We start from the raw sequence: 12356 nt of genomic DNA, 5'->3' as shown, positions 1-12356 counted from the left end.
TATTTTTGGCAAGCAGCCACATAGCTTCTCTGTTAGAACAAAGGTAGGGCTGTGTGCGCATCTGGAATCGTGTCTAATTCGGTTCTCAGTGTGTCCCTTAGTTTTGAGCTAAACCTTTTCCATAAGGTGACCAGACCTTGCATATAGAAAGGTCATGCCCCTCTTTCTTTTTTTGCAGCAAACCAAGAAATACATTTCAAAACAAGTCTATCTTGTTTGCTAATTCAGTTTATTTGCCTCAAGCTGCATAAGCATTTACTTAATGATGTGCTCTTTATTACTGGGGAGGGAATATGGAATCCTGTATTTCCAAAGAAATCTGCACTGAGACTTCTGGTTGTGAAGATGAAGTAGGCTGGCTGGTTGTTGTCCACTTAGTCTGGAGAGGGAGTATGTTTTGGATGGAATGTTTAGACAGCAGATATTTCCTCTCCTTAATTTGCTTCTGGAGATGTATTTTTAGCTTTAAAAAGCCCTTAAATCTTAGGAGGTTTGGAAACTATACATTAAAAAATTGCAAAAAACATTTTCATCTTCTTACTTGCATTTCAGATTTTGTTTTGGGAATTCTTGAAATGTTAAGGCTATTTCTCTGTGTACTGTACAACAGCACTCTATACACAAGTGATCCTAGATTTCTAAGCCTTCTAATTACAACACTAATACAATTATCATTATTCCCCTTTCTCCCCCTTCCCCTCTCTGTAAAGGAGGGGAGAGCCCAAGCATAAAGAAGTAATGCCAGTTTGTAGCTGAAGTAGCAGCTAGAGAGAATGGGTTAATGTTGGCTTTACTTTTTCTTTGGGGGGGGTGGTGGGAAGGAGGCAGTAGGGCAGTGCAAGCATGTTTTAAGTTTAACAGCTTTTTAGGGAGGATGATTTTAAAAACCAACCAAAAAAAGCTAAACAACCAACCCCAAACAAAAACCAACCTGTGCTGAAAAAGCAATTGTTTTGTGTTGCTTTAGCTTCCTCTTTCTCTTTAGAGAGCATCCTGACCAACACTTTGTTCTCTTCCTGTATGACTCGACAAGAGGCCTCAGTTGTTTTCTGATATACGGTGTGTGTGCATGAGGTACAGTGTACGTATGGCAGAGCTCTGGATTCCAGATGAGAAGACCCCTGTAAACACCCATCTTCAGTGGAGATGAACTTTTATTAACCCGTTAGCTTTATATATCCAACATAGACAAAAATGTAGTTGATGAAAGAGAACTTAATCTTTAAAGTTATGTTTATTTTAGATGTTTGCTGGTCTGGCTTCAGGTTCACGCCTATAGCATGTGAACTTCTTAAGCCGTTAGGCTGATAAAGATGTCGCCACGATCACAGCAGGCTTGTATTTCTTCTTCCAGATAAGGAAGGAAGAAATAATTTCGTGTCCCTCTGTCCGTCCCTGCAGTTGCAAGCAGTAGCTTAATAGCTGCCAAAGTATCTCTTCTCCCTAAATAGACCATAATCTGCAGGAAAGTTTTGTAATTTCCTCAGGGATGTCTAATGACTGTAGAGGCAGTGATCCTTCAAATTATAAAATAACTGAAAACATGGTATTCCCTGCATCTTATAATGTGTTCTGTGTTGAGCAAGTGGTTTGTGAATAATCTGTTCCTTCATTTTGGACAGAAACAAGTTGGAAGTTGAGCTATTTATATCCTTGTACATACGGCAGCAGCAGTATGACTTCTCAGAGTAAATCGCAAACTTCTTAAGTAATAATTAGATGTGGCGCTACAGTTTTAACCCTGGTATTGTATTGTTCTTGCCAGAACTAAGATTAATACCAGAACTTGTCAGCTCTAGCTCACTTTCCATTCATGGTAAAAGCGAAACTGGAGGTGAGCTGTCTCCTTTGCAATGGCCATCCCTCCCACTGCATCTGCCTACAGCTAACCGGGAGTGCTCCTCACGCTGCTGGGGTGGTGGGTGGGAGCGTGGGATGGGTTCCCCTCTGCATGGTGGGCATGAGCCTGCACACCCAACCGTGGCCACAGTTCCATGGTCCTTCATCCGTCTGATGCAAGAGCAATGTTCCCCAGAGGTTTACAGAGCTGGAGTGGGGCATTTTAAATTTACTGTGTTATATGAATGCATAAGTGATGGTGCTTGGTGTCTATTTTTCACCTTGAACTTCCAGTGGCTGTTACTCAGTTAACTGCTGATGTGTTGATATGTTGTGTGAATACCTGGCCTTTACTCTGTGCTGGTTTATATATCTTCTCATATTTCCTCTGCATTATGAATTGGTCATCTGTCCTTTTAATCTTTTCACAGTGAAAACCCTTTGCATATCATTTATGGTCATTGCTTTCATAAACTGTGCTGTTTCTTTCTCCTTGGAAAGTAAGCCAGTGTTAGTCCAGCTGAAACATAATTGTAAAGGGTATGTTCTGCTCTCTATCACTATCAGAGTAGTCTCAAATATACTTGGGAATTAGACAAATCACTTAGATGTTTTCTTTATTCCTATCAGATGCCCAGGTTAGTGCATATAAATGTGGGATCTGTTTATTTCTTGATCTCCTGTATTTTGCCAAGTCATATACTGCAAATTACTTTGTCCTGACAGCTGGATTAAATGTCCTTTGAGGTCTTATGGCCTCACTTGCTGTGGTTTCACAGCCACAGACCTAAGGAAGGGCTGCAAAGAATCTGCTGCTTCCCTTGTGTGAAGCTTGCAGAGCAAGCTGGGCTAGGGAGACAAGTCACCAGAAAAATACTTGGTTTTGGCTAAGGCTGACTTTCTGCCTGCTAGCTCAACCCTATGAACAAGCTTGTGCGAACACTGTCACTTATGTACCTACAGTAGAAAGGTGAGTGGACCCCAGAATACTGTCCTGATGTCGGCCTAGTCAAATGCTTAATCTTTTGCTTTAGTTGTGGATTGTAGATTATAAATGCAGCAGTAAGATCGTTCATGCAGCGTATTTCTTGAAGCTGACTGTAGTCATCTTGCTCTGTACACAGATGGGCTTGGGCCATGAGCAAGGATTTGGTGCCCCCTGCTTAAAATGCAAGGATAAGTGTGAAGGATTTGAGCTTCATTTCTGGAGGTAAGTGACACCAGATGTCTCTTAAGCTGTGACTTGGCACTGCAGATCTTGACACATGTATACTGCTTTTGTTCTCCCTTTCAATTAAACTATTCAGGTGCTTTAAAGAAGCTGTGTCTAAGTTCAGGGCCAGGGCTTCTCAGATGCATTACAACAGTGTTTAAGTATGTAATCACTTACGAACATACATTTCATCTGCACTGAAGTCAATGGTAGTACTTCTACTGAAGCATTTGCTTAATAAACAGTTGAAGTAAGTTTGTAAAAACATCTCTATCCCTACAGTAAGAGAGATGACAGGGAAGAAGTGTGCTTTATCTGAGTAACAAAATGCTTTCTCAGCTCCTGACCAAATACATAAGCTTTGATCTGAGATTTTAGGTAAAATTATCTTATCTATGTTGAAAAGATGCTGAACTTTGTATACATCTACAAATGACTTAGAGAGGGAAGAAGTGTCATAATTCAAGTAAGTTAGATAGTACTTGGCCTTGGATGATGCACTGTTCCTAAACTAGTAAGAGCTGATGAGCTGATAATAGCTGCAGTAAATAGGCTATGCTATAGTCTATGCCATTACTTCTGCAGAAATGTTGTATTCCTTTAAGACGTTTCTTGTCTTACTGAAACCTTAAAGTATATGTCTAGCTAGCTCAGTTCACTGATTATACTGGGTGTGCTTTAAGATATAGCTTAGTGATTCTGATTTATAAAAATCCCTCTTAAAGGGAACAGCCTGCAAAGGACATAAAAATAAACAATTGTTAGCAGCACTAGCACATGCTAGCAGTGACAACGATTACATTTCACCAATGCTGTTTAGCTACAGTCATAACTGTACCTGAAGTAGGGTTTTATTTTGTGGGGCTTTTTAAGGTAGTCTTTACATCCCAGCCAGAGTGGCATCAGGTGCGGATAAGGCCTGGAGATTTTACATCTTTACCTAAGTAAGCATTTGACTGCAGCTGAGACTCAATTTAGAAAATAACCAGAGAAACAGACCATAGCAAAAACTTGCTATAAGTTGATGAGGATCTAGCTTCTCAGTTATGTATCTGTAATATGTAACTATAGAAACAACTTACAAATAATGACATGGAGCAAGAAGTGGTAATACACTAGTAAACAAACATGATCCTCTAAAGATAGAGGAAATTATTAATTTATGGAAAGACTTTTTCAATATGCCCTCAGTCGCTGAGGGGACTCATGTAGAGGTACTAGAAAAATAGAACACAGTTAATGTGTAGGTAATTCAATAAAACATAATAAAAATTTTTGCAGGAGTAAGTAGTGTTGTTTATCCATGGTTAGATGAGAAATTATGTCACTTCCTACTTGAGAGAAAGATCTTTGTTTAGAGCCAGTGTGTGGAAATCACAAGTCACGGAGAAAAAAGGACTAGGCCATTTAACTTTTTCTCAACTCTTCCTTTTTGCCCTCTTTTTCTTAGTTCCTATTATTAAGAGACCTTGTAATTCCTAGCTTATTCTTAAACAGGGAAGAATTTGGGATAAAAAGATACAAAATGTCTAAAGTTATTTAGTCATGTAATAGCATGTTTACCGAGCTAGAATGTGTCTGCTTCTGTGTGTGTATTTGGAGGTTTTTGTGTGTGGTTTTCTTTATATGCATTTCACTATGTTCTTGTGGTTAGGGCTTATTGTGCCAGGTCCTGAATATGTAGCTTGTCAGAGCACTGTCTGTCCTAGAAAGCAAGAGCCTGTAGACAGCAGTGGATTAAAAAGCAAGAAAGAAAAAGACATAAAAACAGTGGATCTCTAGTTAAGGTTTAATTTGGAAATCTAATCTATATAGGATAGGCCAGGTAGATAGGGTTGCTGGAAGTAGTCTAAGAAGCATCTTCTTGGTGTCAGACAAATGTGGCACGTACCTCCAAAGTAGTTGAAAAGTTAGCCATTGAGGCAATTCAAGAATGGGTTAGAAAATAGCTGTTTCTCCAGCGGAGCCGCTACTGCAGACAGGAAGGGTGTGAATCTGAAGTCTGAAATCAGTCTTGTGTCAACAGTTTTCAAAGGAAAAAAAATATATTAATATATGTTTTGCATGATACAGAGATTTTGGGATTCCACCACTTGAACAGAAAGGGATGGATCCCTAATACCTGTTCACTTAGTCATGTCATCCTTAAAATCTGAAACTCTCTTCTAAGTAGAAGCAAACTATAGCAGAAGTGGACAGAATATAGTCTCTATAACATGAATGATCGGGAGCAGTTCAAGGTTAATCACTAATTTCACTATTGTGTCTCTGTAAAAGATAGGTGTTGAAGTAGGGATTGTAGTTAAAGAAACTGTTACAAGTTGGGAAGAGTAACTGTGGTGGGTTGACTCCAGCCAGCAGCCAAGCACCCACACAGCTGCTCACTCCCTGACCCTCACAGCAGGGTGGGGGAGAGAAAAGGGAGAATAAAAGTGAGAACTCCTGGGTCGAAATAAAGTCAGTTTAACAGGTGGAGGAAAGAGGAGGAAAAAGCCCAAGTGATGCAAAGGCAGTCCCTCACCATGTCCCACCAGCAGACTGATGCCCAGCCAGTCTCCAAGCAATGGCTACTTTGGAAGTCAGAAACCCTGCCTTCTTCATCCTCTACCCCCGTCTTATTGCTTAGCATGACATGACATGGTATGGAGTATCTCTGTGGCCAATTTGAGTCAGCTGTGCCCCCTCCCAGCTTCTTGGCCACCCCCAGCTTACTTGCCGAGGTGGGGATAGAGTCCAAAAAAGAGTAAGCCCTGACACGGTGCAAGCACTGCTCAGCAAAAGGAAGTGCTATCAACGCTGTTTTAGCCACGCATCCAAGACACAGCACCCAACGGGCACTGAAGAAAGGTACGTGCATGCCAGCTGGACCCAGTACAGTAAGTGAGGCAGTAGTTGTGTTTGCAGCATGGGCAAGCTGCAGTCCTTGCTGTGGTCTGTGTAAGGGTGACACTGCCCTCTCCTGGGTGGAGCTGAGGAGCTTCAGCAGATCCCGTAATTCTTGTTCCCTGGTCAGATACATGAGAACTGTGCTGTACCTCAAAGAGCTAGGTGTAATTTCTCTGTGTGTTTCTGCACAAAAGAACCTCAATTCTGCCTTTGGGGAGTCAGATTGGAAAGTGCGCAAAAAAATTCCAAGTATACCTATCTGGTAGCAGGGTATTACATGGAGTTGGTATACCATTCTTCCTCTATACCGCGAGCATTTGGAAGATATCTTTTCTGGGGTGGCAAGTGCTCTTTAGGTGCTTTGTGCTATAATTCTTGGCACAGTGCGTGGGATGGTTATACAGGTGCCAAACTATTAATTTGGGCTAGTACAGAAATGGTGGTAAACAAAGCCCTTAGTAAAACTTGTTCCTAAATTTTGAAGTTCTGAAAGCCTCAGGGTTGTGAGCCGAACACAAAATGAATACAATGAGAGCCACAGTCTACAACGGTAGCTGAACGCTGAACAACTACCTGCCTTAAGTGTGTTAATAGCTTTTGCTTTTAAAGTTGTCCTCAGAATCATGCTTCTGTCCAAGTGTAACAGCAGCAGTGGGCAGGGTCTTCTCAGTTCACATGTTAGACTTCTTTCAGACTGCAAAACTGCCCCTGCAAAATTAGCAGGGTAGGCAGGCTGTAAGAGACTGCTACTCTGATAAATGTTTGCTCTTAGGAAATGTGTTTCCCACCAGGGGGAGGTGGGGACAGGAGTCGGAAGTTGCTAAAAGCAGGAGGGAATGGGTAACTGTCTCCAGTACAGCTTGCCAAGATATTAAAAAGCTTTTGGAGACAAGAATCTTAAGCTTGGGAATGACCACTTTCAGCATCTGGCTTCTTTGCGTGGATACAATCCCTGGAAGGCAGAGAGCCATTTAAGTTGGCTTTAACATTTTCTGGTACTAAGGCTGTCAGGCAAGTACTGAGGCACAGTTCAAAGCATTTGCAATTACTATAGCTGCATTAATAGCAAGAAAACATAACAGAAGGAATCGTGGGGAGAGGTTAGTCTTTCTGTGTAGAGGACACAAGGCTTAGGACTTGCTGGATATTTGTTGAGGGTTCCTCTGTGCTTGCAGCTGCCTCCTTCTGTCACTAGGAGCCACTGCAAAGCCAGTGTAAGAAGAGTCATGATCTGAATTATTCTTCCTCTCTCTATGCCAAAACATAGAAGAGTAGGAGGATTGACATTTGGTTTTGGAGAAGGAACTTTAAGTCTTTGATCCTTGCTGTCAGTAGAAATTCAGGACATGGGAATTTGCCAGCCTGGGAAAGAGGATGGAATCTGCTTGCCTTCCTTCTCCCTCTTTCTACCCACCCAAGACCTGGAAGCAAGACACAATCTACTAAATCTGTCTTTTACAGTGATATGCAACTTTTAATTCCATGAATTTTGGAGCTTTCTCCATATCTTCCATTTTTTGAATGGGAAAAGCTTCCCAAACTGCTGAGATTTGACTGGAGGAACATTTCTCTCCTTTGTTGAAGTCCTGAGAGCTGTGAACACATAAGCAGAAGTCTCTAATGCCTCCTTCAGTAGGGATCCTGCTGAGTGTCCTCAAGTGAAGGGAAAATCTTTTTGACAATGCAGATGGAGAGAACAAGAAATTCTCACTGCCTGTCTTCTAGGTAGAGACAGAAGAGATAAATCTAATATACATATACACACACATGTATATAATGCTATCTGGTTTTCCTAGGACATGTGAGATGTTTGCTTTAACACCAAAAGTAAAAATTAAGCATCAGTTATCAGACTGACTTGTGAAGTGTATGTTTGAGGTAATCGGACAGGGTCACTTCAGTAAGATAACTGTATCGGAGCCAAAGAAATGACCAGCGGATGTATTCTGAGTAGAAGTAATTGGCCATATCCCTTCTGCAGAAGTGACTAATGAACAGGACTCTGTGCTACTGATGAAGGTATGACTAAATTGTAAACAGCACTCTACAGGAAGAGTTATGTGTGTAAATGTAAATTGGATATCTTTTAGGACTGGAAATTATTCAAGAAAAGGGATTATAAATCAGAAGAGGAAACCTTTTTTTGGCTGTTAGCAGTGTACAGACATCTTCATGTGGCTGCAATCCAGTGGAGCCCTGAGGAGCAGGGGAAGTGGCAGCAGCCTTGGGGATTTTCCTGTGAATTACTGAGCTATGTGGACATCAGTTGTGACTCAGCATTCTCCACATTCTTTCTGGATTGTTTTCTGATGCGTTTGGACACTTAATTATCCACAAGCTCTAATGCCAGGGCCACCACAAGTGTAACTTTGTAACATAGCCCCTGTAACAGCTTCTTGCAAACTGCATGTAGGCAAAGAGTCATTCACTTAATCTTGAAAGAGCAAGGAGATAACATTAGACTGAAATGTACAGACTCAAATTCTTAATTTAAGGAAGTCCAGAGTGGGGGGAGGTTAGTGAGTATCTAAATCTTTTCAATGCAAGTATAAAGCACAGTAGTTTTATGCAAGCTTTCACAGTGGGACCCAGGAAGGACCTGAGGAAAAGTTGTATGCTTTCACTTCTCTGCAATTATCTGTTCATCCATTTATCAGGACAACAGAAAATTTCTCACCGGTACTGAAATTGGTGAAACATGTTAAGCCTTCAAGGTGGAACTGAGGATAAAAGCAGTTCAGTCAGGGTGCTTTCCTACTTAGAAACAGGATCTCAAAGCTGTTCTGCATTCTGAGAGACGCCTCTACTAGAAAATAGATATGCAATTTCATGATGTAGCGTGAACAAAAATAAGGTGCCCTTGTGGCTTTTCCAGCACATGTGAAAGTCTCGGGGGAAGAATTCCACGGTAGCTTGTTGGGGATGGTCTCGTCTCTGCAGGCTGTCGATGCTGCTTCACTGCAGTTCGATGCTGTACAGAGTGGGGAAAGCGGCACAAACTGTCACGCTGCTGTTGTGACCACACAGGCAGTACGACAATAGGAATTGTTCTTACTGAGGTCTGTTTTGCAAGCAGAGCAGCTCTGCACAGCAAGACTATACTTTATTTGCATGAGTCTGTGCAGGTTACCTGAGAATGATCTAATGACATTGGTGAACGAACAGAGACACATCATGTCAAGAGGCAAGACTAAAACTGGGGCTTACTATTGCTAACTTGAAAAAGTGAAGAAAAATCTGATAAACTATTGTTCAAATGGACTAACTGCTTGAATTCCAGTTACATGTGTGCTGTGAGGCATATAGGTGCACTTTAGTCACTGATGTAAGAATGAGCTAAACCTGCAAAAAGTAAGGTCTGATATGGTCACCTAGTATTAGATCTCAAAGACACAATTGCAAGTTGTTAACAAGGTGTACATATGATTATACCTTAAAATATGAGCAAGATGAATATAAATTGCTGTATTAGTATAATAAATAGTCTCTAAGTATTAGCTAGGTAAAGGACTCATGTAGACTGTTGCTGAAGATCTTACACAATTTCCTGCTGCGAGTGCTTGAGATGCACAGTACAGCATTTAGGCTTAACAGGCAATGCTAGTTCATGCTTGAATGTTTTGGTAAGCTAGGAGATTGCAAAGTGCTTAGCGTTTACTAGGTATCCAGATAAGTATCAACTCTGATATTCTGTGCATCTTTCCTGTTGTGGAAATGAGCTGGAAATCGTACAAGCCATCAGACTGCCTATTCTTCTACTTTAATTATTGATATCTTAAGGTTTTTTGTGTTGCGAAGTGAGTCTGTTCTGCTTACGCTCTTATTTTGCTAGTTGCTTTTAGAATGGAGTGACTTATTTGTATTGCAGAGTTAGCTATTTTTATTTGGAGTGGGCTTCATAACTTAGGTTACCATAACTTATGGTTGCTGTATAATTACATGACCAGGGCAGCATCCCTCACACACTGAAATGATAGTACCCCACATCATAAATGGGGGTACATATGTAGTGCATATCTTTGGGGCTGGCTGTGCATCACTTCACATGATCAATTATATGCAGGTCCTGCTTATTCCTTCCTTTCCCATCACCTAAGGGGTCTGCTGCAGTCATGGAGTGTTCTTGTCATGTACCTGTTAGATGCCTTAAGATAAGGTGTGTATCTTGCCTTCAAGACTTTAGAGAGCAAGATGCAGAACAATGTTAGAGTTCAATGGGTTTTGGCAAGCAGGGTTGAGAAGCATTTTATAGGTAGTAGTTTTATGCTATTCGCTATGTGAAGAATAAATAATGGGGTAAAATATTACTCATTCCCCTTCAAACTCTAGGGATCCAGAAGGTTGATCTGTTTTCTTAGGCTATAAGAAGAACCTTTAGTTAACATCCAGCTTCACTAATTTCCATATACTGTGGCTGACTGCTTTGAACTGAAGCTCTGGGGAAGCCATTAATAAATACTAAAGTAGCTTGTCTAATCCAAGGTTCTGTTTATTATATGTGAATTGTTTAATTATGCTTAAGGTAATAAATTGCTATCTAATATCCCTTAATCAAAGGAGTTCAAATGTGTTGTATATGAAAGGATACCATTTATATCTAAGTAAAGCCTTCTACCTTTTAAGGATGTTATCTGTGAAAATTCTCTGTACAGTGCGTGCCAGAGTACCTCTGACTTGGTTCAGAGCCCTTTGAAAGGCTTTGTCCATATAAGCCTTTCACTTTTCTTTCATCTTCTCTTTTAAATGCTGAACTTTGAACAGAACTTGATGCAATGACACTGTATATATGGCTGTATGCATTTTTTCATTTCTAGGAAATATTTGTTTCCACTTGATAGCAACCCTGTGATAATCAAATATCATGCATACAGTGAAATGTATATGAAGAAAGTAGTATAGTGTGTGTAATTTTGAGTGTTATAAAAAGAACCTGAAAAACTAAAAGTCCAAATAAATGACTGCTGGGGGGATCATGTTGATGCATTTAAGTTAACTCATGGGTGACTACCCATAATAAATCTGGTAGGTGGGTGATAATGGACATGTATGTATGTGATCAGTACCGAGATGTAACTAAAGGAATGGTATAGCATCATATTCAAAATGCGTTAGTGTATTTGACTGATACCTATCTGATCATAATCTCTGTGAACAAAGAATGTAAGTAATACAACAGGAGAAATAAAGAATGTCCTCAAGAGATGTTCGACGTATTGCAGAATAACTTGTGTATTCCCTAATCAAAGCACTGAAAACAAGGGTTTGGGTTCCCAGTGATGTTACTACACATGCAGCTGGTGTCAAGTGTAGTTTTCAGCTGAGACTAACTTTGTTGCTGTTTCCATAAATTTCAGAAAAATATGCCGCAACTGCAAATGTGGCCAGGAAGAGCATGATGTCCTCACAAGCAATGAGGAAGATCGGAAAGTGGGAAAACTCTTTGAAGATACAAAATACACAACCCTTATTGCAAAGCTGAAGAATGATGGCATTCCCATGTATAAACGCAATGTAATGATACTGACTAATCCAGTGCCAGCCAAGAAGAACATATCCATCAATACTGTGACTTATGAGTGGGCTCCTCCTGTTCAGAATCAGACACTTGTAAGTCCAACCCACTTTTTCTTCATGTTCAAGGCAGGAGTTGATGGGAGGTAGAGAAGTAGAGCTTACTGGAAGGATAAACTTGCCTCTTGTCATCATTCTGTGTGTACCTCTTCTTTTCTTCCTCCTCAAAACTGAAAATACGGTGCCTGTTTAACGAGTCTTGCCTGTGTCATCTTGCAGATATGGATGCTTGTCTAGGGAACTTCTTGAGAACTGGGAAGTTGAGGTGGTTTTTAATAGATAGGATTAAGTGTTATCTGCTAAGTCCCTGGAGTCCAGTTTCTCTAACCTGCCTTTTTCAGTACACTTGAAAAATGTGCATGGAGTGTGGGCTTAAAAGCAAAAAAAAAAAAGAAAACCAACCCCACAACAACTTATGTCGTTGTTTAAAGTTAAGGGGAACACTCAGTCTTGGATATAGCTTTTACTGTATATGGTAAGAACAAGGTCAGTGTTGACAGAGCAACTCTCTTCCAGTATGTTTTCAGCTGAAGTAAATGAGATGGTAGATAGCCTTCGGAGGATTTTGCTTCACTTTTCAAACTTTGATTGCTAATTTACTGTACTGCAGTGTTGTGTGATCTGTGCCGGAATCATGTTATGTCTGACCTACATCTCAAAATATCCTTTTTCAGTGAATTAATCAAACCTTGTGCATCTAAATCGACTGTTACTTAACATTCAGTTACCACATTGATTTTTAGGCTTGTTCTTGCTTTATTAAAACTAGAGCTTTTTTCTTCATTTAGCTAGAATTATTTCTGCAATGGGCTGTGTGCCCCAGAAAAGTATTTCGGCTTCCACTTTT

General features: G+C 40.4%; 1 protein-coding gene across 1 annotated transcript in view; it reads left to right on the top strand.

Moving 5' to 3' along the window:
• Positions 1-12356, top strand: part of TES (testin LIM domain protein) — a 29070-nt gene that overhangs the window by 9215 nt on the left and 7499 nt on the right. Inside the window, exons 2-3 of the mRNA XM_072861595.1 lie at positions 2964-3049; positions 11293-11545. Coding sequence (XP_072717696.1) covers positions 2964-3049; positions 11293-11545 — 339 coding nt within the window. The remainder of the gene's footprint in view (positions 1-2963; positions 3050-11292; positions 11546-12356) is intronic.

Source organism: Ciconia boyciana, chromosome 1 (genome assembly GCF_034638445.1).
Source record: "Ciconia boyciana chromosome 1, ASM3463844v1, whole genome shotgun sequence".
NCBI classification, from domain to species: domain Eukaryota; kingdom Metazoa; phylum Chordata; class Aves; order Ciconiiformes; family Ciconiidae; genus Ciconia; species Ciconia boyciana.
Note: the sequence above shows the minus strand (reverse complement) of the source record. Positions and strands in the feature narration are given on the sequence as shown.